Below are 24,943 nucleotides of genomic sequence, written 5' to 3'. Positions count from 1 at the left end.
GGGATTCTCAAACAAGGTTAACCAGCTCTTGTCTTCTTTTTTTCTGATGCAACCTTGACTAACACATCATCATGGAATCTGTGCCTACAGAATCCCTCAGAAAACATAATTCCACATGCTTCAAATAAGAACCACAAAGTCAATCAGCATAGAAATTGTAGGGGAAAAAGTGTATTGCTGTAATGCTTTAATGCAAAATTTAAAAAGTTCATACTTGTAAATGCACTGGACAGTGATAATCCTTGAATGCAGGCAGTAGGATAAATTAGCTACCATAATTGCAGAATAAATCATCCTTAGTAGCTGAATGCGTGTTTAATGCATCTTACAGCTTTTGAGTATATCTCCCGCAGTGCTTGACATGTACAACTCTATTAATATACACAGGTCTGTCAGTCAAAAAGTGTGTGTGTTCTCAGAGGGCAGCGGTAACCTTTCTGATATTCCCAAATATTTGCCCTCACATTTACAGATATTCACTCAGCAATGCTTCGGATGCCAGGCCAGATATTCCCATCTGTCTGAGAATGTGAAATTAAACAAAATCTACATTTTATATATTTATATATCGATATATAATTTAGTTTCACCTTGACATTTTTTTAAAAGGGCTAAAAGTTTTAATCTGACCTTTATATTTAAACAAACAAACATATTATTAAATTTAAAAATCATATTAAAACAGTGACCTGTAATATATATTAGAAACATACACATGTATAATAATATAATATGACGTAATTAAAAATTTACATTCATTTGTTAATGAAAATCAACCCCTGGGACATAAAAGTACCTGTATTTAAAGATTGTCTGATAGGACGTTTTGCCAGTGGTGAAAAACAGTGCAGCAGAGCTTTTTTTTGGTGTGGGGTGGGGGTCCCTTTAAGCGATGGCTAACGTATTTAGCCATGCTGTTTATCTGTAGCATAACTTACCCAAGCTATCAAACCAACAGTCTCCTGTGCAAATCACAGACCTTTTTTATGCTATTTTAGTCCTGCTCTGTCTCTCTAACTCTCTGTTTTCCATTACCCTGCTGCATGATAAAGAAATTATCTTTGACACGAGAGGAAAAAATTATAATTCAGGATGTAGAATATGAACTGCAAACAAAGGGATACTGCATCGCTATCGTACACAAATCTCATAAAAACAGTTATGCATGCACACTTGAAGATGAACTGTGAACTGTCTTGAAGATGATGAAACCAAAAACAATCATTCTTGCTCTCCATTTCACATCTGACTGTTATATTTTAATTAGCTGAATACTCAAGTGTTTACAATCTCAAAAAAACTAATTCTGTATGATTTACAAGCATCTGTACCCATGACACAAGCCCCCTGAGTTGGTGTGTATTCAGGTTTAGGTCCCCACGCACGCACGCACGCACGCACACACATACACACGTTCTAAAGTCTGTAGCCTCTAAAATATAAACTGTTGAGTGAAGGTGACTTATTAAATGTAAAAAATAAATAAAAATAAAGGCCACCTTAAATTGTTTGTTTGCTAATTTATATTTTTGTATAATTAACAACAACAACAATTATTATTATTTGTTAAATGATTAATAATGATACAATTATTATTTTGTTTGATTTCAAATCATTTATTTTATTTTATTATGATTTATTATGAAATAAACATTTTCTCTTTGCTTGTTGATGGCCAATTTTGTATAATAATAATAATTGTATAATTTGCACTAATATTATTACTATTTGTTTGTTTATTTCCACTTGAATTGGTTTCATTTCATGTGTTTGTTTTATTTTATCATCGTTTATTTTTCTATAATTAATAACAACAACAATAATCATACTCAATAAATTTAGTAGTATTCATCAATTAATAATTGGAATAATTTATTTATTGATGAAATGCATTTTATTATTTATTATCATTTGTATTATTAATAAGGTATTACTTTAGCTTCTATTTTTTTTTATTTTTTGAGTATGCCTAATAACTTCCAGCTTATCAAAGACTATCTATATTTCATCCTTTTATGTTTATGAGGTCTTACAACAGCATGGTGGTATGAGGATGTCTTTACTGAAATTTTGTTCACTGTACAGTACTGTACTAAAATAAGTGTACTAGCCCAGTGCTGTAAACCGGACTACAGAGCAAGTCAGTACTTAGAGCAAAACATGAGAGGACCTGATCTGAAAATGAGGCTCTGAAGTAATTCTTGTTAAACAGTGTGTTGTGAAAAACATGAACAAGGATAGATTATAGATTAAGTGTATCCAAGCATAAGCATATTTCCATGAATTCATCAGAACTTGCTGTGAATTAGATTAGCCGTTTTTATCTGATGAACTGGGATGGAGTCGGTTCTTATGGGAAAAATCCAAATTGAGGTTTGCGTCACTGTTGGCAAAAACATGACCCGGCCTGTCCAGACATCTGACAACTGGCCGGTGATGAGGCGTGCTGATTTCATTAACTCGCAGAAAGCAAAGTTCATACGGCAAGTCATGTGTCTTATCACTGAATAGCTCCAAGGGGAATGAGGTTCCCATGCACCATTGTGCTTTTAAGTCATGTTCTTAGTTACATAACATCAACGTTTTCTGTGTAACAGAGGTATGAGTATTACTGGAAACTTGCCACACAAAGACAAAACATTTTTGAGGGTGAGGGAGGTTATTATTAGCCATGAGCCAGATTTCTGCTCCTGTTGAAGCTGAAGCGTGTTTTCTGGTACGAACAAAGGTACAATACTCCTACCTGTGCCATATCATCCAGGCAGTTGAAGATGTACTTGCGAGCTTCTTTCGATTTGATCCCCGTCTCTGCCTCATGGTCTTCAGGTGTCTACAAATACAAACAGGAATACTGTCAGCAATATCCTGATCCATCTTGCAAAAAGGCCTCCACTTTGTCCATGTTAATTTTAAGTCAACAGTTTGCTTCCTTTTAAAAATTATTTTAGGAGAAAATCTGAGATAAAGTTTACACTTAAACGGAACATAACTGAAAAATCCATTAAGATACCTGAACTATGAAAGATAAAACCTTATCTCTGGGAAGTACTTCTTTCTACAGTCCAAAACCCAAGCATTGAGGGCCAGGCTTGGAGTTGCAATGGGGTTCAATAATATCAAAGTTTCCCCATGTGAAGCTTTGCAAAGTTCACCAAAAGTTAATCTAGAGAGAAACTATATAGACCAGTGGTCTCCAACGTGGTGCCCGCGGGCACCTGGTAGCCCGCGTGGAGTCTCTGAGTCGCCCGCCGAGCACCTTCTATAAATAGCCTGAATTGTAATCTTTCATTTTTTTTATGATAATGTTATAAAATGAGAAAATAACTATTGGTGACATTTCATATACCATTAAAACATAATAAAATAATTCAATAATTTAAAATATTTAGAATCTGCACGTCTCTCTATCTCTCTCTCTCTGCGTCTCGTGCGCGCACCTCTCTCTCTCTCTCTCTCTCTCTCTCTCTCTCTCTCTCTCGCTCGCTCGCTCGCTCGCTCTTCGTCTCGCGCACGCGCACCTCTCTGTCTGTCTGTCTGTCTGTCTGTCTGTCTCTCTCTCTCTCTCTCTCTCTCTCTCTCTCTCGCTCGCCCTGCGTCTCGTGCGCGCACCTCTCTTGTTCTCTCTGCGTATCGCGCGGCAGAGGAGCAGCGTTTTAATTTAGTTAAACACAGATATTATGTTGCTTTTCTAATTTTACATCATGGCTGGACTGGCCATTAGGCATACCGGGCATTTGCCCGGTGGGCCGACGTTCCTTTTTGGGCCGATATCTCATACTCATACTTTTTTTTTTTTTTTTTTTTTTTTTAAACGGCCCATAAAATTTGTACATCGACGGCCCATTCGTTTTGTTTTGTTTTGCTTAATTGGCGGCGCTGGGTTTGTGCCGGTGTAATGCATTGGTCAAAGTCAGTGTTAGTTTTTTTTTCTGACAGACCAGCCCATGAAACACGTAGATCAGCGGCCCATTGGCTCTTTTCTTGATTGACACTGGGCTGGCCCAATCACAACTTTAAACGAGTGAGCGAGCGGCAGCAGTGTCAGTGTGTATCTGTAAAAAAAGATGGAGAAGAAACGCAAGGAATGTGCAGAGAAAATACGGTGAAAAAATAGAACCAGGCCCTTAAAGCAGACACTGTAAACTGTGTCAAAATATATGTTTTCTGACCTTCATCAGCTCCTGTGGCAGATGATGATAGTGAGGACGGAGGATCAGGAGAGAGATGAGAAAGTGTAGAGCCTGCGGTAAGCATAACTACTTTCAAAACACTTAGGCCATGTCATGAGTGTAGATTATTTCCACATCTGCATAGTTGACGATTACCGCAATTCACTAGAAATTTAATAAGAGGCGTTTGTAAACCATGTTTTCCGCCAAAATAAAAGCTTGATGCAGTTTGCGTCAAAATAAAAGATCATGTGATTATCTCTTTCAAGTATAGAAATTGGTACAACTAATTAAGAAAGTTTCCTTTATTTTTTTGTGCATTTGTTTTACAAAATATGGCTATTACTGTCATTGGATAAATATTATAACCATTATTATGTATAGGTGTAATGTAAATAGACACTGTAACTAAAAGAGGTTTGAATTTTTCTTTGTTTAATTTGCACACTGAATATGGGTTGGAGCTTTTAATTTTGAACTCTCAAAGTGCACCAGATTAATGAATTTAACATTAAAATGCACAAAATTTTCTCACGGGGGGGCATGCCCCCCAACCCCCCTAGAAGGACCGAGGACACACCACCATAGTTTTAACAAAAATCCTGTAAGAAACACTGGTATTGCTATGCCAGAGCCGCTTATAGCTTGTTTTAGGATTCACCGCTGTGGAGTGTAGTTCAACTGTATTAATAAATATAAAATTTTGACTTATTTCATCTGTTAACTCTCACTCGTTCCTATACTCACTCATTACATGGCATTAGTGTTTTTAATGAATAGGAGTTGGTATGCATATAATTAAGGGCGTGCAAAGATGGGTGGTGTTTATGATCATATAGTGGGCCGGTGTGTGTGTGTGCGTGTGTGTGCGTGTGTGTGCCTATATCAAACAAGTAGCCCTCAAGACTATTTTATCCCTTCAGGGAGCCCTCACTCACAAAAAGGTTGGAGACCCCTGATATAGACTATGGGCAACCAGCCACCGGCCCAGTTAGGATGGAGGAATGTGGAGAGAAACAGAGCATAAAGGGACAGAAGAATGAAAGAGAGAAAGAGAACGGGACATTAAGTGGGATTTATCCCACGTCGCACTGGTTGCCAAGTCCTCTCACACAAAACCCATTTAGTTCACTTTAGCCTCTTGGTGTGTTTACAGGGTGTAGTAGATGCATCAATTTAACTTAGTTTAGAGAGTGAGGGAATGAGAGAGAGAGAGAGAGAGAGAGAGAGGGAGAAAAAACATTGTCGCTGCTTATTATATGCAAACCAAGTGAGACTAATTAAGGAAGTGAGAAAGAGAAACAGGGTGAGGGAGTTTACCTTCAGTCTCCATAGAGGATAGGTGGAGTCGGGGTCTCTGTTGAAAAACCTGGTTGTTTTCGTCCCTGCGCTTAACAGATACTCTGCTGGCAAGCCTTGCGTTTGAGAGATGTACCGGATCTGGTGGAAGACAAACACAGGCGATAGGAGATTTATAATTTACATCTCACATTTAGTGCTGGATACTCACTGCTTTGATGCCGTACACTTAAAGGGGGAAGGAAAAGAGGATTTTCTTGCTGGTTTTTATATATAAAGTTTTAATATACTATATGGTGGCATACAGTCACAATGCAAACTCTATTTAATGAAACTAAGCTGCAAAAACAGGTCATAGTATTAAAAGACATCAAGTCGAAGTGACTGCTTTTTCTTGCCAAGTATCCTACTTAAATGGAAGTCAAATCTACAGTTACAGAAGTTACAGAAATGCATTGAAAATAAATAAATGAATAAATAACAAAAAAAGTTCAAGTTTGGAGATCTCTGACCTGCATATTTGTATAGTTAAGACATTTAACTAGCAGAGGATCTAAACAGCATAGAGTGACTTCTTGATCCAATACAAAGTATGCAAGTTTAAGGCGACATGATTTAATGCAACATGTAATATTGGATGAAAGTGGAGCAGATTTTGTAAATAAGTTTAATATTGAATGTATATAAAAACAGAAATGTTGGAGCCTGACATCAAAGTCTTAAAAACATCAAAGCATATGACAAATAGAACACAAAGTCTATAGTTTAAAGTATGCAGTTTTCAGTGCTGGGTACTAACTGATTACATGTAATCTAGATTATGTTATCAGATTCCAAAAATGAGGAACCTGTAATTAGATTAATTATATTACTTATTACATTATATTATTTAAAATGCTCATAATCAGATTTCGTTTTAATACATATTTGTTAATAATAATAATAATAATTTTCAAGGTCTTTTCTAGTCTTAAAGTACAGTAGCAAAAAACGGCATGTTTAATTCTAATGATCAGGGTGCAAATGGTAAAGAAAAATGAAATGATTCTGTTTTTGGAGCAAGAAACCTTGACCAATCCTGTAAGCGGACTTCTGGGAAAAGCAACAGTGAGCTTCATGGCATTTTGTCTGCCTGAAAACATATCAGTCACTTGGCTGCCACGATGATGACACAATTTAAGGATTCCAGCATTAAAAGCAGAGTAAACAGCATCTGTGATGAATACTGTCACCATGAGACTGATTTCCCCTGCCAAACCCTCTTTTTACAGGTCTGTCCGGGTGCTGCAATTACACAGAATGCCATTCACACACCTGAAAGACTTAATACAAGAGCCTGGCAGCTGAAGAAATCCACAATAATAATAATAATAATAATCTCTTCCACGGCCCTTTCCAAATGGCCAATCTCGTATCCTGAGACTGAGCTCATAGCTGCTCAAGAGACCGCATTTGGCTCATTTACCGTCTTTGTGAAACAGAGTAGCCGTTTTTTTCTATTCACTTTTTGAGGATTCTTGCTGGTGATTTCAAAGTGCTGTAATTAGAATTTAGACTGCAAATAACTTCAAGTTTTGCTTCTAAATGAAAATCAAAAGCAAACAGGGCAGCCAGGGTGTAATGCCATGAGTCCTTGCTTCCCAATCATAAGACATCATGCACCGAATGAGGGTTATATTAATCTGTAGTACACAGAAATGATGGGAAACAAACCTGCAAAATCCTTTGCTGTGTTTAAGAGCTTGTTAAAGATGGGTTTGGTTTGGTTTGCTTAGAGCTAGAACATTGGCCCTGGGCTGTTCCATGAAGCCAGAATCTTTTTTTTTTTTTAAGAAAAGGCCCCGCTGTAGAGCTCAGGATCTGGGCTAATTGGGAAGATTGTGGCATGTGTCCAGAACTATGGAGGGGCCAGAGAGAGATGAAAGTCAGAGAGACGACACACATACAGCACTTCAGGATCCAGGAGAGCTGAGAGTGCAGGGGCCCAGCCAAGAGTCAGATTTGTTTTCTCTCTCTTAAGCACAAACAGTAATTGAGGGATTCACCGCTATTTTCTGAGAAAGGAGCCCTCTCGGCAGGGCCACACATACACACAATGTCACACACAGAAAGCAAGACTCTGCTTCATTTCACTAAATGAATATCATTCAGGAAATTTCATTCTTGTATCATTACTGACCAGTGAATTACAAAATGGAAACAACAAAGGATGGATTATGGCATGGGTCAATGGGCCCCTGAATGCCAGGGGTCTGACACTTGAAAACAAGTCATTGAAATGCAACAATTTATATTAAACAGTGAATGAATGTGTACCAGTGACAGTAAGTGGACAGTGCTGTCACTGTTGAAATGTGTTAAATATAAAGTGTGCATACTGAAAATGTGACTTTTGTGAATATTTCTCACAACTGCTGCTTAATATCTTATATCTGCAATGCAAGATGTAATTTCCAAAAAAGAAACTCGAATCACAATTACTTAAAGGGATAGATCACCCAAAAATGAAAATTATGTCATTAATAACTCACCCTCATGTGGTTCCAAACCTGTAAAAATCTACGTTCATCTTCGGAACACAGTTTAAGATATTTTAGATTTAGTCCAAGAGCTTTCTGTCCCTCCATTGAAAATGTATGTACGGTATACTGTCCATGTCCAGAAAGGTAAGAAAAACATCATCAAAGTAGTCCATGTGACATCAGAGGGTCAGTTAGAATTTCTTGAAGCATCGAAAATACATTTTGGTCCGAAAATTACAAAAACTACGACTTTATTCAGCATTTTCTACTCTTCCGGGTCTGTTGTGAGAGCGTTCACTGTAGTGTAGTGAAATACGGTTCGCGAACGAATCATTCGATTTAACCAGTTCTGCTTAGTAAACCGGATGAACCAGTTCACCAAATCGAACTGAATCGTTTGAAACGGTTCGCGTCTCCAATACGCATTAATCCACAAATGACTTAAGCTGTTAACTTTTTTAATGTGGCTGACACTCCCTCTGAGTTCAAACAAACCAATATCCCGGAGTAATTCATTTACTCAAACAGTACACTGACTGAACTGTGAAGAGAGAACTGAAGATGAACACCGAGCCGAGCCAGATAATGAACAAAAGTTTGAATCGTTCTTGAGTCAAGAACCGGTTGCATCGGTTTTCAGATAACAAGTAGTGATGGGAAGTTCAGTTCTTTTCTGATTGCCCTTCATTCAAGCCTTCAGTTTACCCGCGCTCATAACATTAGCACAGAATCAGTTCAGATTCAAACACCAAAAGAATCAGTTCGGTCCAGACGCTCTGTGTATCGGTTTGCTTCACGCTGAATCACACATGCGCAGTATCATCAGCTCCTCGGTTCTCGAAACGGACACGTCTGACAGAAACGGTTCTTGACTCGTGAACGAGTCAATCTTTCATTCGTTATCTGGCTCGGCTCGGTGTTCATCTTCAGTTCTCTCTTCACAGTTCAGTCAGTGTACTGTTTGAATAAATGAATTACTCCGGGATATTGGTTTGTTTGAACTCAGAGGGAGTGTCAGCAACATTAAAAAAGTTAACAGCTTAAGTCATTAGTGGATTAATGCGTATTGGAGACGCGAACCGTTCAAGAAGAACCGGTTAAATCGAATGATTCGTTCGTGAACCGGATATCACAAACTGCTTTGTTTTGAATTCTCTCACAACAGACATGGAAGAGAAGACAATGCTGAATAGTTTTTGCTATTTTTGGACCAAAATGTATTTTCGATGATTCAAAATATTCTAACTGACCCTCTGATGTCACATGGACTACTTTGATGATGTTTTTATTACCTTTCTGGACATGGACAGTATACCATACACACAGTTTCAATGGAGGAACATGAGATGGACTAAATCTAAAATATCTTAAACTGTGTTCCAAAGAAGAACGGAGGTCTTACGGGTTTGGAACGACATAAGGATGAGTCATTAATGACATAATTTTCATTTTTGGCTGAACTATCCCTTTAAAGCCTACATCAGTTAGATTTTTATCAGCTATTTGAAAAAGTTGAGATTATGCTCTACAGTCGGCACTGACAGCCTTTGTGTGCAGCGCAATGACATATAGTATATATATATAAATATATATATATATAGTTCCAACTGTGAAAAAGACAAAATTCTAATGTTTGAAATGTAAAATCACACTAACAAGATATAAGATATATATCTTTTCAGATTTGCAGGTAGTTTGGGGTCATTAAGATTTTTAAGATTTTTTTTTTTACTGAAGTCTCTTATGCTCACTAAGGCTGGAATGGGCTAGTTGCATATCTCCGCCATCTTCGATTTCCGGTCTTGCGAGTGTGCGCGTAGATATTTCCGGTTGTGCTAAACGTCAGTGCAGAGAACCGGAGAAGTCAAAATATTACCTTCTATATGTTTACAGGATTTATAATATCACTTCAAATGCAAATAAGATATACACTGCTATTATTACTATACTATAAATGTTAACTGAGCCAGTGGATTTGAAACTTGTGTATGTTTGGGTCTGGTGAATGAATTAAATACACTATGTTCCCTACTGTTCACGAGATGAAAGTTGAACTCATGGTTTGTATACACAGCTACATAATGTATTTTTATCTTACCAAATATGTGAATGTACAAATTACTTATTTCTCGAAAATGTTTGCATTATTATTTTTTTTTTATGAAATATTTACCTCGTGAGACGTGGGCTGCGATTTATCTTCAGAAGTATCCATTTCTCAGTTGTACACATACATCAGTCTGTTTCATCGTTATTTTCCACAACATATTTTATTATTTTACACAGTAAAAAATACGTGACTAATTTTAATATCTGTTTAATCTGATAATTAATGCAAAAGAATAACAATATACATGGCTGCTCATAGACAGATAATGATTTATGCTGCAGATCTTTCACAAAACAGATAGATAACATAGATAAAAACACATATGAATGCAAACAGCGATCTTTTATTTAAGGCAAACCTACCATAATTATATTACGTTTAATTGTACAGTTAGTTATAAATTATGTTATCAAATAAAGTTAATAAAACATGCTTTATCAGAAATCTCTGTGCGTCTTGTTTGACAGTCAGAAACATTGATCTTACATAACAGTCAGAACAAAACCAGCTCTTCGAAAATGAAAAGTATTGCATATTTGAGTGGTTTGTGTTTGAAAGAAGAAATCCCTGTGGACCTGACCTGACGCTGATCCGCATAATCAACAGAAGAATAAAGCAATCTCCTCGTTGTATCTTGATGAATTTCCACACAGAGGTACGCAAAATGTAGGGAGGATGTTTCCCCATGTGTTTGATATACCACTATCGGCTGTTAAATTTGAATATCATTAATTATATACATCTAGCCAAGTTTCTTATGTAAGTTTCCCTTACAGTCAATGCGAGCGTCGCAAGACCGGAAATAAGTATGCACACACTCGCGTCGCTGAAGCTCACCGGCGCCATCTTGTGCAACTAGCCCATTGTCCACGGGAAATGTATATATATATATATATATATATATATATATATATATATTTTTTTTTTCTCATAATTCTTTGATGAATATAATGTTCCAAAGAACAGCATTTATTTAAAATAGAAATCTTTTGTAACATCAATTTCTTCACCGTCACTTTTAATCAGTTTAATGGATACATTTCTTTAGAAAATACAAAATAAATAAAATAATAAAATCTTACTGACCCCAAGAGTTTGCATGTATATACAGTAACAAGATATATATCTTGTTTTTCATGCTATTCTTATTGTGTGCAGGGCATTAAGGGAGGTTCTCCACAGAGCCTGGTTCCCCAGGTGTCCCAATCCATCCTTGGTAACAGCCGCTTGGGAACAGCCAGGGTAGAGTACAACAAATACCCTCAAATGCACTAATGGTGGAAACCTCAGACAAGCTTAATATCAGCGCATGTATGAAACCTTGGATGACTTCATCTCCAGCTCTATTCTGTTTCCATTATAATCCATTTAAGGATTAAACAAGTCTTACCTGGTCATACTCAGATGCTCCGGGGTACAGCGGCCAGCCCAGAAACAGCTCAGCAATGACACAACCCAGGGACCACATGTCTATGGCCTCACAGAACGGCAGACCCAAGATGATCTCTGGAGCTCTGCAGAAACACAAAACCAGAGGATGAACTTTAAAAATAGAGTTACAGCAGAACAAATACAATTTTAAAAGATTTACTTAGATATAGTGACCAGTTGTCTACAGTATACATTATCCCACTACATTATCCCAATTTTTAAAAATAGTAAATTATGTCAATTATTCCAATTTACAAAAGTCTGGTTAAGTGCACAGTTATGGAGCATTTGCATTGCCCTTCACCACAGAGGGCCAAAAGGAAACAGAGATGTTCTGGCCACAAACCAGTAAATGTGCAACCTGTTCCATTCAGCCCAAAGCTGGCATTCGTTACATTGCAGCCGTAAGACCTCATTGTACCCATTTAAGTTGACTGAGCTGAGTAATAAAGACAAACACTGAGCGCATTTTGTTGCCACGGACACAGCGGGTGAGCTGGGAGGAGAGAGACGGTGCGTGACACGGCATTACTCTGGGTGCTGCATGTGAATCACCATTCTGAGGATAGACGGAGGGCCACTCTTTTTGTTAGAGGGATTGAAGACAAATAAATTCCATATGGAGGGGAAAAAAGAGCAGGACATGTGTGGAAAGACAGAGAGACTGATATTAGGAATGGAGAGACATTTCAGCAAGCCTTAAAGGTGGAAAAAATGCACACACACACATAGAGAGTGAGAGAGAAATAATAGACAGAGAGAGAGAGAGATAATAGACAGAGAGAGAGAGAGAGAGAGAGAGAGAGAGAGAATAGACTGACACCTCAGATTTAGGGTTGTCAGTAGAACAGTCATATTATTTATAAAGACAGCATTGGACATTCTAAGAACAGCCTGTATCTAGTGTTGTTATCATTAACCAAAATTAATACCTACTTAAAAACAAATTAAAGTAGGTATTTTTAGAAAATGAAAACAAAATAACAAAAACTAGTAAAAGTGCCAAAAGCACATAAAAAAATAAACCACTTAAAATTTTAATCACATACAAGTTAATTTAAGCATCACACACTATGTACAGTACGAAAAACGAATATTTATTTTGAGATTTACTAAAGATTACATTGGACCTTGTTATTAAATAATACGTGTTTGTAGAGATCAACTTGACTTAGATGTCGGCATAGAAAATCTAAAAGCAAAAATAGAGGAAATGAGTATGCACACAATTAATCAAATGTCAAAATTAATATCCAATATTTAAAAAAAAAATAATGTCATCCATCCCTAAGATTTCAATATGAATTTTTCTCATTAAATTACGAATTCCACATTCATTTTAGTCCTCTATTTTCATATTTCGCCAACAATTTGACATCTCATTTGTTTCTATTTCTATTTTCCCTAAGGAATTGAAGAAGAAACATCTGGAACAAAACAGAGACAAAATACTTCTGACAGGCACCCCAAGGGCAGAAAAAGATGCAGTTTGGCAGTTAGATCTCCCATTGGCTTTTGTGCAAGGTGTATAGCGCATGGCATCACCCTTCTGAAGTGATGTCATTGCATAAAGCCTTGTGCCTGCTGGTCTGCCTGCTCGATATCATTCAAATAACCCACAGCGCTACCAGCCCAAAGAAGCTCTGTGACACTGAGGATGCATTACGGCCGCCACGTATGCAAATGCATATCCCACTTCAATCTTTTCTCTCCCTTCGTCCAATGCCATATGCAAAACAGACCAGCAGCTGCTGATGCAGGACTTTCGGCGGGTGTGATAAACACAAACACACGCGGCACTAAATATCATCCTCATTCTCTCACGTATAAAACGTCTGCTCATAATGCAAAAATCTGTGGTGAGAAATTCACAGCCCTGTTCCAGATCCACACACACGGAAACGAGCTCCCATACATGCAGATGTGATACAGAGAGTGTTTGAGCTCATTTGTGGTTCATTTTGCATACCTAAAACCTGTCAGGCTGTGACCCTGCAGGTGTGTTTGTGTTTGCATGCATGTCATTGCGCAGCTTGCATGTATGCATGGGTGACATTATGCACAAAAGTGCAAACATCCGTTCCTGGTGTTGATATTTGCATGGCAAGCCCGATGCACCCATGCTGTGGGAGCTATTTCTTGTACACAATGCTACTCAGCATAGTGCAGATGAGCACAGGAGCAACTTGTACTGCTTTCAGAAGATCTTCACACCCATCAGAACCACTGCAGTGTGCAAATAATCACCAGGTTGCTCTGGGGCAAATGGTTTTGTGGATATGAGGTCAGGCAAAGATTATCACACACAGTGAAAGAATGCTTTTTGGTTCCAAATGGAAGAATCATACTCCTTCTGAAGTCCTCAGTCATTGCACACATGCATGCACATGCTCACTCAATTGCTATTTGAGGCTCTGAGATCATTCTGTGTGGGCATGTCAAAAAGCATCGATCACAGCTGACCTTCAACACGGACCACCACTCATAACCACAGACACAGATGCCCTGCTTTTCATTTCAGTCCACAACTCTCTCATACTGCCATTATGCTTTTTCTACAGTTAGGACATTACTGTATAGTATTTTGTATTTTATTAATATGCAATAAAAAAAATTTAAAAAAAAATTAATAATAAAAAAAAAAAAATGTGTGGTGAAATGTAGTGTAGTTTAAAACATGACATGGTTTTTTAGATGCACCAAGGCAGTGCCATTATATTGCTAAAATATATATAGTAAAACAATAAAATAAAATAGGAATGTATTTTAAAATAAAATGTAAAAAAATTAAATAAATATGTGAGAAGAAAGAGACCATAGACTGATATGCATGTCATGAAACTATAACAGCTATGTAGACAATCATGGGACGGTGGTCAATTAGTAGTCATTATATAAAACATATAGTCTAAGACACAGTCAAGTATCAGATCATTCACACTGGAGCTAAGCATTTTAAATGATGCTGGGTGCACAATAATCAATACTAATATGGTCATAAAAAAACGATCAAAAAGGGGCAATGAAGAAAATGATTTTCAGCAACAATAATAATTTTGAAGGACTACACAAGAAATGTAGTGGGATTTTCAAAGTTGTTCGAGAAGATGGCATTTATTTATAGTTTTCCGATGGCCAGCATCATTCTCTTCCCCTCCTTCATATGACAAAAACCTTGATCCTGTGATGACCGCTGACTGGCCACACTCCCTCGCAATCAATTTTAATATTTATGTCATCGCAGCGCACTAAAGCAGAGGAAGCTACAAAGTTCCCGGCGTGCCATTTTAATAAACATTGTGTGAGGCGGGCTCACCGAGGGGGGCATTTAGACATCTACCGCACACCTGCGACTGGCGGCGAAGCAAAGAGAGATGGAGCGGGAGCACGAAAGAAGGAAAATTAGAGTTGGAGTGACCGAAAGAGAGGCACAGACAAAAAGAGAGAGAGAGAAAGAGAGAAGGGAGGTAAATGACAGACGCAAAACAAACAGTCCAGGAGAGTGAGAACAAGAGAAAGAGGGAGGCAAGAGGTTTATAGTTCATCCTCATGGAGGTGGAGTGTGGGGTCATTTCACAACCTTGAAAACAGTCCTCCCTTTTATTGTGCTCGTTTTGTGGGAGTGCTCTTTCATTTCAAGTCCTGTGAACCTCACCCTCTCCCGCTCCCTTTAAAATGCAGAGGAAATCGCTGACAACGTTTTCACTCTCCTTTTACTTCCATCATTAGCATTCCCAAGACAGAAAGTGGAGAATGAGGGAGAGTGAGGGAGGAAAAAAGCGAATTGATGACTCTCTCTGTAAATTTCATTGGTATATTCACATTTGTGAGAGCTCAGTTTGAAACTTTTATGCTATATTGCTATAAGATTTTTTATATTACACATGTTGTAAAAGTAAAGTTTGAAGTCTGAATATATCTCATATGTACAGTATGCACATATAATACCTGAATGCTTCTCCACATTACAGATTATACAAATATAATACTACTAAACAAAAAATATCCAAATAGAAAAAATATTTAACAAAACTTTAAAATTGCCATAATGAGCCAAATTTGTCATTGTTTTAATCACTTTTCTATAAAAATATTATAATGTATTAAAATAATGTATTTTGTGTATAATGTATATATGTGTATGTATATATATATATATATATATATATATATATATATATATATGTATGGGAAACTCTAATTATATATTTTATTTTAGAATTTAATGTCATTTTTCAAATCATGCCTTTATTTTAAATAAACATTAATTGTTAATTATATTATTTTCCTTTTTTTATATTAAATATTAAGTCTCATAGTTCTTGCTTCTTTTATTGATTCTGTGTGAAATACTGTGTGTAAAACAATCATGCCAAAAAGCATTTTGAAATTGAAAACTGAAATCGAGAGAGGGGGAATGAGAGAGTTGCGTCCCACCTGAGTGACCCCAGGCCCTCTCTCCCCTCTGTAAGAGTCCACAGGGTGCTGCATCAGCCCATGAGCCCTCAACTCTCTCTCTCTCTCCTCTTCCACCCACTGTCTCATTGCCATTCTCTCTCTCACTCCAGCGCTCTTAAGAAGCTTGTGTAAGCATGTGGGTCACGTCGAAAGCTTTCTGCTTGAGGAAAAGGTCCACAGAATGAGTGTCCTAACGGATGCTCTCGCATTTGCAGTCGGGCCCCAAGTGAAATGTGCAACAAGTGGAACTCTCTTCCCACAACTTTCTCAGACACACACCCGAGATTCAAACAGTCATTTTATCCACAGAATAAATGATTCTGTGTTTGTTTGTTTGTGTCTGTGTGCGTTGTCTGGAACAATGTGCATCACACAATAGCGACATGGAATGAACTTCAAAAATAGCGTCATAGTGACACAAATACGACGTGCTATTTTTTTATATTTTATATATATATATATATATACACATTCATAAATAATTGTATACATTCATTTGATCAAAAGAGAATGTGATGACATTTATAGCGTTACCTTTCTTTTGAACTATCAAAAAATACTAAACAAAAATGTCAATAGAAAGAAATATTTATTGAGCACTGAATCGGTGTATTAGAATGATTTCTGAAGAATCATATGACACTGAAGACTGGAGTAATGGTTACTGAAAATTCTGCTTTAATGTAAGTACATTACATTTTTGTCATTCAACTCATTTGAAATTTTAATGGTATTTCACAATATCACTGTTTTTACTGTATTTTTGATCAAAGAAACGCCAAATTTTTCTATGATTAATCATGATTATCTTTGTAAAGTCCATATTAACCACATTATGTATCTCAATGTAGTAATAATAATAAATAAGCCATTATATTGGCCAATAACTATACTGATTAGATATCATAATCAGCCATTAAAAACTCAAACAAACTCCCCCCAAAAATTCTAAAACATTTTTTTTTTCTTTATCCATTCACAAGGCCTTATGCAGATAAAAAAAATAAAATAAAATAAAAACCTTGGCATGGTATGGCTTGTGAAAATCAGCCAAGCAGTGAGACTATATATCAGCCAAAAATGGCCAAACAGGCCAGTTAATGCGCCTGGCTGATACATATCTGTCTATCACTAGCACAAACCCCTTGCTGCACTAAAACAGAGTCCTATCACAGAGCAGCAGAACACATGGAGTCATCTGAAAGGTGTTTCTGCCCGTGGCTGCAGTTCTGAGCCCACACACACACACCACACTCTCCCCCACAGCCTCCGTCTCAGCCCACTGCCTCTGGGAAACACAAGGCTGAGCTTTCTTTTTCTGCTTCTGAGACAAAGAGAAGGAGAGACGCTCCCCAACACCGAGCAGATAAATCAGTAATGTGCTACCCCCCTCCATCACACCTCCATCTGTCTTCCACCTCCTCTACAGTCCAGCAGTCACACCTCCACATGTCTTATCAGATTGTGCAGGACAGATATTGTGTGGCCAAGTTGTGCTTCTCGAGAACAGGTGGCGGGTGATGTCCTGTGACTGTGTCGGAATCCAAAATTAACATATTATCCATCCTACAGTATGCAGAAATTAGGACTGCTGCATCTCAAATCATATTTATGTTGAAAATAGCATATACCGTATTTTTACATACTAACTGGGCGAATTTTAGCCACAATACCTTACCAGGACTGTGAGAGAAAAAAGTTGCACTTACATTTACATTGTACTTATATTTTTTTTTTATCCTGAAAACTATATTGCTGTTTTACTCTATATTTTATCAAATGAATTCAGACCTTGTAAACATGAAAATTTGACCAATCACAAACTTTTGAAAATGTGAATTTAACTCTTATATAATTCTGCAATGACTTCAATAAAGCATTAGTCCCAGCAATGCAGTGAAAAATATGAACTTTACCATTACTAGTGAAGTACATACTTTTAGAGCATTGCATGCAATTTGGAAATCGAAGTCTTTTTGTGTGTTGGGATTCAAGAAAGGTGTCATCCAGTACAGCAAAAGCTCTGAAATATTTACACTAAAAGCTCTGGCCAAATCAGAGTCATTTCTTCCTGATCCTCTATGTCAGATAGAAAATTCTGCTCTTCACAAAGACAGAGAGCGGAAGAGTCAGACTGACAGACAGGCAGCAGCAGGGAATGAAAGAGAGAGAGAGACAGGCTGTGTGTGTTTGCATTTATTGTGCTCCTCAGGACTGAGCACTTAATCTGCCTGCAGATACGTTACACCGCAAACGGCCAAACTCAATTAGCCATGCTGCATTCTTCTGCCTTCACACAAACACAATATCTCACGCTATCTCTCTCCACTTCACACACATGGGGGTGATAAGAGGAATTGTAATTAATAATATAAATGGAATAGAAGATCTTTCTGTCATATGCCAGGAAAATGCGTAAAAAGGGCCAGAATGCAAGGTTCAAAGCACGCATGCTACAAACACTAGCACTGGGACTTAACTGATTCATTTCAGCGATTCAAATGCGTTCATTATGTTTTTGAGTAAAATACATAAAATATGACATTGTTTACTTTCTATATACACATTCTTACTGTGCACAAATCGTCAGTGCATGCTATTTCTTAGCAAAAAAATTGTCTTCATAATCCATTCTCCTCAAACCATCTGTTACTGTTCTGTTATGTAGAGCCCACTTTTCACGATCCAATCAAATCCTGCTGAGCATAATTAAGAGCCGCCCACAGCTGAATATTCTATTTCATTCCAAATAATTCAAAAAATAATATTATTGCAATTTAAAATAACTTTATGCGACGGCAAAGCTGAATTTTTTACGCCAATTGCGTCACATGATCCTTCAGAAATCATTCTAATGTGATGACTTTGGGGTCCAGTTATTGTCAATTATTATAGAAAGTTCCAAAGAACGGCAATTTGATGATATAGAAACATTTTGTAACAAATATCTTCACTGCCACTATCAATTTATTGTATTGTTTTTCTGATCAAATAAATGTATTCTTGGTTATAATAAGGGGCATATATATATATATATATATATATATATATATATATACCGTAATTCCTAAAATAAAAACCGCTAGTCAAATAAACGCCGGGCCTCTTATAGTGGCCGGTGGCGTGGCCACACGGACAAATAAAGGCCAGTCTTAAATAAAGGCTGGGGGAAGATTTGTGCAGCAGAGCCAGATAACGAAGGTACACACCCAATGCCGGAGCGTTTTTTTGTTTTTGAGTCAAGAACCCGTTGCATCGGTTTTCGGATCACCAGTACACTGAAACGAGAAGCGTTTCTGTCGGAGGCGTCTGATTCGAGAACCGAGGAGCTGATGATACTGCGCATGTGTGATTCAGCGTGAAGCAGACCGACACACAGCGCGTCTGAACCGAACCGATTCTTTTGGTGATTGATTCTGAACTGATTCTGTGCTAATGTTATGATGTCTGTCCACTGGAACGCTATCGCTTTTAATTTAAAATGGGTTATTTAAAACAATTACTTATCAAACAGATGGAATTAGAAATAAAGGCCTGCCTCAAATAAAAGCCTGCTTCAAATAAAAGCCTGTTACCCTCTGCAGTTCAGGTAAATAAAGGCCCCGGCTTTTATTTGAGGAATTACGATATATATATATATATATATATATATATATATATATATATATATATATATATATATATAACAGTGTAGTTGTATGGACTTCTTTTATGGTTCTTTAATACAAAACATGTCTATAGAATATAGAAGTCACATTTTCTGACTGAAATCATTATAAAGAAGCAGTTCAGTTCAGAATGATTTGTTCATCAGTCAAACATGTCTCATGTGTAAATACAACACTATCTGTGAATAGCACCTCTGACCTTGTGTCTGTCTCACAGGCTGAAAAGAACAGAGGGGGATCTCTTCATTAACGTTCTGTCTGACAGGTGATTAACTTCACCCCATACAGACCACCGTGACCTGCAGTCGAGTCTGATCACCTCTCTCGAACAATACCCTATTGTTTCATTCCTCAATACAGAGAACTAAATGGCTCCTTTTCGTTTCATCATCTAACCTCAATTAAAGGAGGGGGTGGAATCAGCCTTTGTCCTCTTCTGGCGGGGGTGCAATTGTTCAACGGAACACCAGATGTTAAAACACACAGCTGGTGTGTTGTGGACGTTGCTGTGTACTTGACGAGGTGTTTAAAGTGTTTTTTAAGAGGGTAGTCACTAGATTGTTCTGGGTGGTTCCCATGTTGTTGCTATGCTGTTCTACACAGAAACAGAATAGCTTTTTTATTGTCAATATAACTAATTGTAATATTTATAGTAACACATTTCTCAAGCGTTTTCTAAATATGAAAAATAATTAGAGTGATTTTGCCTTGCCTACAAATCCATATCAAATGATGGTGAGAACCTCATTTAATGCTTCACACTAACAGCAAGATAAAAACAAATAGTCAAGCTGAATGTAGACCTGGAGAAGACTGTTTGAACTGTGTAATAATGGACAGCAATAGACAGTAAGCACAGTTCTAGGATCAGATACTGTGAGCTTCAGATGCATTATCATGATTATGCACAGAGAGAGAGAGAGAGAGAGAGAGATAATGTGTACACACATAATGCATTTGCACATCTGTCTCTTTGGGGATAAAGCCAAGATGCATCAGGCCACCTCACATGTACATGCAAACAGACACTAAAAACCATACACAACGTGAAGTGTTTACAGCAAAGATGATGTCTGGCTAACACATGACAATTTTTAGGTGTGAAAAAAATCTGAATTTAGGAATTGACCATCAATTCCTTTACTTCTGCAGACTCAGAACTGGAGATTTTCAGTAAAAGTGAATGTGTATTGGATATAATTCCTATGTGGGCTGGAATTATTTATTTTTGACATTGCAAAGCATTTTTAGATATTATTTATTTTAAAGCTAATACATTTTAATATATTTTAAGTTTTCAGCAGCCATCACGCCAATCTTCAGTGTCACAATACTTGAGAATTCATTCTTTTTTATATGCAGATTTGTTGCTCAATTATTATCAGTGCTTAATTATTAATAATGCTGAAAACTGTTTTTGCTGCTTAATATTTATGTGAATTTTTCTGTGAGTTTTCTGAATTATTTGATGAACATAACATTCAAAAGAACCGACGAATGTGTGTGCATTTCTTTTTTAAATATGCAGTAATGTGAATGCAAACTTCAACTACAAATTCAAGTTTAAATTTCTGTAAGTGAGCTTTTTAAATTTCTAAGATATTTTTATCATGCTTTAAACACTTTGGTTAATAAATTTCAATGACTTGATACGTTGTATAAAGAATTGTTAAATTAACAATAATTTACCTCGAAGTAGGTGATCATGCTTTTAGTATACATGTTCATTTGGGATGAGGGCAGACACAGTTTAATTTTTAACCATAATTTTATATAATTTAAAACCATTAAAACATTCTGTACTTACATAAGCAAAGAGCAAATGCTCCGAGAAAATTGGCAGCAACACTTAGTAAAATAGGTCAGAAACATTTTAGGGCTTAGCGAAGACTCCTTTTCAATTCATGAGTGTTAATTTGCAGTCATGTAACGTGACTAGCCTTTGCTCTCACACTGCAGGGCACTAAACACCTGGAAAGATTCGTTTATCAGGTAAACATCGAAGAAAAACGACAGTATAAAACAGCCAATATCACTCTAATGGCACTGATAACGGCATCAACCGTCCTTGAGCAAGTAATGACAAACCAAACATGCCAACCGCTCTGGGAATGGAGACTATAAAGAAAAGGCATTAAAACTGTGACAAATCGCCTATCATTCTTAACAAGGGCCCTGCATAGACAGTCTCATAACTATGACGTGATACAGACAGGCATGTGACAGCTCTAATTTAGAGATTTGTGGAGAGAACAAACCAGGTGTCAACTCTGTATGGATACACCTCCACGGCCTCGGGGAAATAAACGTCTCGCGGACAAAACGTGCAATAACAAAGGCTCGCGGAGTGTGGCCTCTCCAGGGCGACTTCCATGGAAGTCAGCTGGCGTGTGTTAAAAGCGACTGCTGCACCAGCTGTGTCTACAGCGGAGTGTAACCTCTCTTTTTAAAATGCACTGGACAAAGAACACTGTTTATTAAAATAAACGAACAAACACGAGGGTGTCGGATCAACTAGCATTTTGGAAGCGAACATTCTCGGTTGTTTACTTCACTAGTGATCTGGCACATCTTTGAACAACTACTTTGCTATATTTTAGGTATTTTTTTAGTCAGGGTTTAAAGAAAACAATGGGTATTAATTCCCATTAATATGATATCTGCAGTAGGGCTGACACTTTTAGTTCGAAAATCGATTGCACAATCGATCGGACCAACCAAAAAAAGTTTAGAAAATGAAAATAGGGAATCGATTTTAACCAAATATGTACACTATTCATTTTAAAATAATTAAACAATTAGAAAATACAAGCAGAAAAAGAAAATAAAAAATTCCGAAAGTGCAGTATGCGAAAGCTAGACAGAAAATACCAGCAATTTTTACGAGCCTATAAGACCCAGTGACGTCGAAAGCGACCTCTTATGCTGCGTTCACACCAAACGCGACTAGAGTGTCTGGCGCGAATGATTTTAATGTTAAGTCAATGTAAAGAGGCGTTTAAGCGTGTCTGGAGGTCTCACGGCGCAGTAGACGCGTATTCGCCTCAATCGCGCATCTAGTTACAGGAGATTCTGAGCATAGACAGTAAAAGAAATGGACACAGCGACCCCATTGGAACTCAATTGAGACAAGTGAAGCCCATTTTTAGTGATTTTTAGCACTTCCGTTTCTGACGCGCAGACTCAAACTAAGCTTGATGACGTCAGCAACCTGTCTGACAGATGTAAATCTTGTAGTAGCTGTGCGTGCAAACTGCCATCGTTAATCTTGCAGAGACGGCGAGCTTGAGCGGGGAGTTCTTTGGCGTGAGTGAGCAGGAGTAAGTATTCTGATTAATTATTTTGTATAGTATTTTAAAATGTAACGCCAGGGCTTGTATCTATGAGCTTCTCTCTTGACGTCTCCCCGATTGCCTGCGAGCTTCTCCTCCTGTCTGTACGGTAATTTCTCTACTGTGCGACAGAGAGTCGAGTGGTTATGACGCAATCGTTAGCCTATTTTTACAAAAACTGTTTCTACGGGGCCATAATGTAACAGAAGGTAATGGAGCCCTTTATACATTGTTGTGTATCTTTAGAAATAAATAATGTACAAATGGAGTCTTTAAACACCTCAGATGTAAAGTTATTCGCTGTCAAAGTGACGCCAAAATGAATGGGATTCAATGGGATGCTAACGCAAGTGAAGTTCTGCTACAAGATGGCGGCACGCGGCCGACTTCAACTTCCGGTCGACTTCCTTCCCGCCTGATTCTGAGTTATGAAAAGGACCATTGCAAGCTGACAGCGACTGGCTTTTGTGATGGAAAATTGGCAGTAATACCCCCACCTTGCGCAGCTGTACCTGAGTGTCCCTGGGACATCAATGCATTCGGAGTGCGTCTTCTCAACAGCTGGACATATAGTGAATAAAAAACGCTCTGCTCTGGACCCCCCAATAAAAAAAACACACATGGCTTGTTCACAAGTCCATTTAAAGTTTAATTTTTTTAACAGTTGTTTTAAATGGATTGAATATTTTTTTTAAATAATCTTGGAGATTTTTGAATTGCCTAAATCATAAATGCAGCTGGGTTGAAGCCTGCAGTGATGTTTTTCTTTTGTTATGGCAGCCGTCCCCTCTGCATATATATTTTTTCGAGAATGTTGCACTCCTGTTGCTGTTTGTTATTCTGCACGAAACTTCATGCCAATAAATAAGAAATATTGCTGACTTGTGCGTTACCAGCGCTCTCTTTACGTTCGACCGTTATTTGACGTTGAAAAAGGAAACGTCTTTTTTTTAGACATGGAAAATAGATTTTACAATCGATTCAATGAACACTTATGTCTTAAAAATCGAAGATGATTTTTTCACAAAAGTGACAGCCCTAATCTGCAAGTCATTAAAAAGTTCACAAATTGTTCCAAAGTATGACTGTTGTAATATTACTATTGTGCTGTAAAAGAAAGAATGAATAAATAAATAAATAAAAATGTTTTGGGTAAAATTAAAGAAAATATAACTTTTACTGTAAAACAAAACAAAATAAATAATTAAAGAAATAAAGTAATATAACTAAAATCACAACAAAAAAATAACATTGGAAAAATGTGAACATATAAAATGTTCTATTTACGGTGAAAATAAGTATAACTTATTAAATAAAAATAATAAAATATCAATACAATTCATCAATTCAATCAAAAAAAATTGTAAACAAACAAATGAAAATAAAAATATTAGATATTCTACTTTAGATGAAATTAGATATCACACTTTTATTGTACTTTTATTGTAAAGTAAAATAATTATACAATAATACAAAATAAAAATAAGTAAAAATAAGTACAACATAAAATATTAATACAAATAAAACAATCCAAAAAACATCATACACAATATTAAAATATTTTTAATATTTTCAAAAAATAATTTTCAAAAAAAAAAAATACTACTGTGTAATGCATTTTTTTGTGCACACACTGAAGCCAATGGAATCATTTTAATTTAAAGTATATAGACATGTACACAATCCATTCTGCAGCCAAATTTGATTGACATGACATGACATGCAGGTCTAAAAAATGTAAAATGTCTTCAAAAAGATATCGAACATATTAAATTTCAAGTGTTGCAGCTACCTTATTTGCAGCGACCTTTCAATAAGTTATTCATTTTTAATGAGATGCAATAAAATCCAGTGTGAAAGTAAAAACAAAAAAAAAGGAAAAAGATATCCCAATGCAAAGGATCTCACTCTTAGTGTCTGTTCACTCTCATATAAGAATACACACTGATCATAG

At 36.9% G+C, this 24,943-nt stretch overlaps 1 protein-coding gene across 2 annotated transcripts in view; it reads right to left on the bottom strand.

Annotated features, from left to right (window-relative positions):
- The window catches only part of LOC132156279 (homeodomain-interacting protein kinase 2-like), a 94,353-nt gene that overhangs the window by 17,814 nt on the left and 51,596 nt on the right, over window positions 1-24,943 (bottom strand). For both annotated transcript variants that reach the window (XM_059565209.1, XM_059565210.1), the window contains exons 3-5: window positions 11,491-11,614; window positions 5,490-5,609; window positions 2,744-2,830 (exon numbers count right to left, since the gene is read on the bottom strand). In XM_059565209.1, coding sequence (XP_059421192.1) covers window positions 2,744-2,830; window positions 5,490-5,609; window positions 11,491-11,614 — 331 coding nt within the window. The remainder of the gene's footprint in view (window positions 1-2,743; window positions 2,831-5,489; window positions 5,610-11,490; window positions 11,615-24,943) is intronic.

Source organism: Carassius carassius, chromosome 13 (assembly GCF_963082965.1).
Source record: "Carassius carassius chromosome 13, fCarCar2.1, whole genome shotgun sequence".
NCBI lineage: Eukaryota > Metazoa > Chordata > Actinopteri > Cypriniformes > Cyprinidae > Carassius > Carassius carassius.
This window is presented reverse-complemented; position numbering and strand designations above follow the sequence as displayed.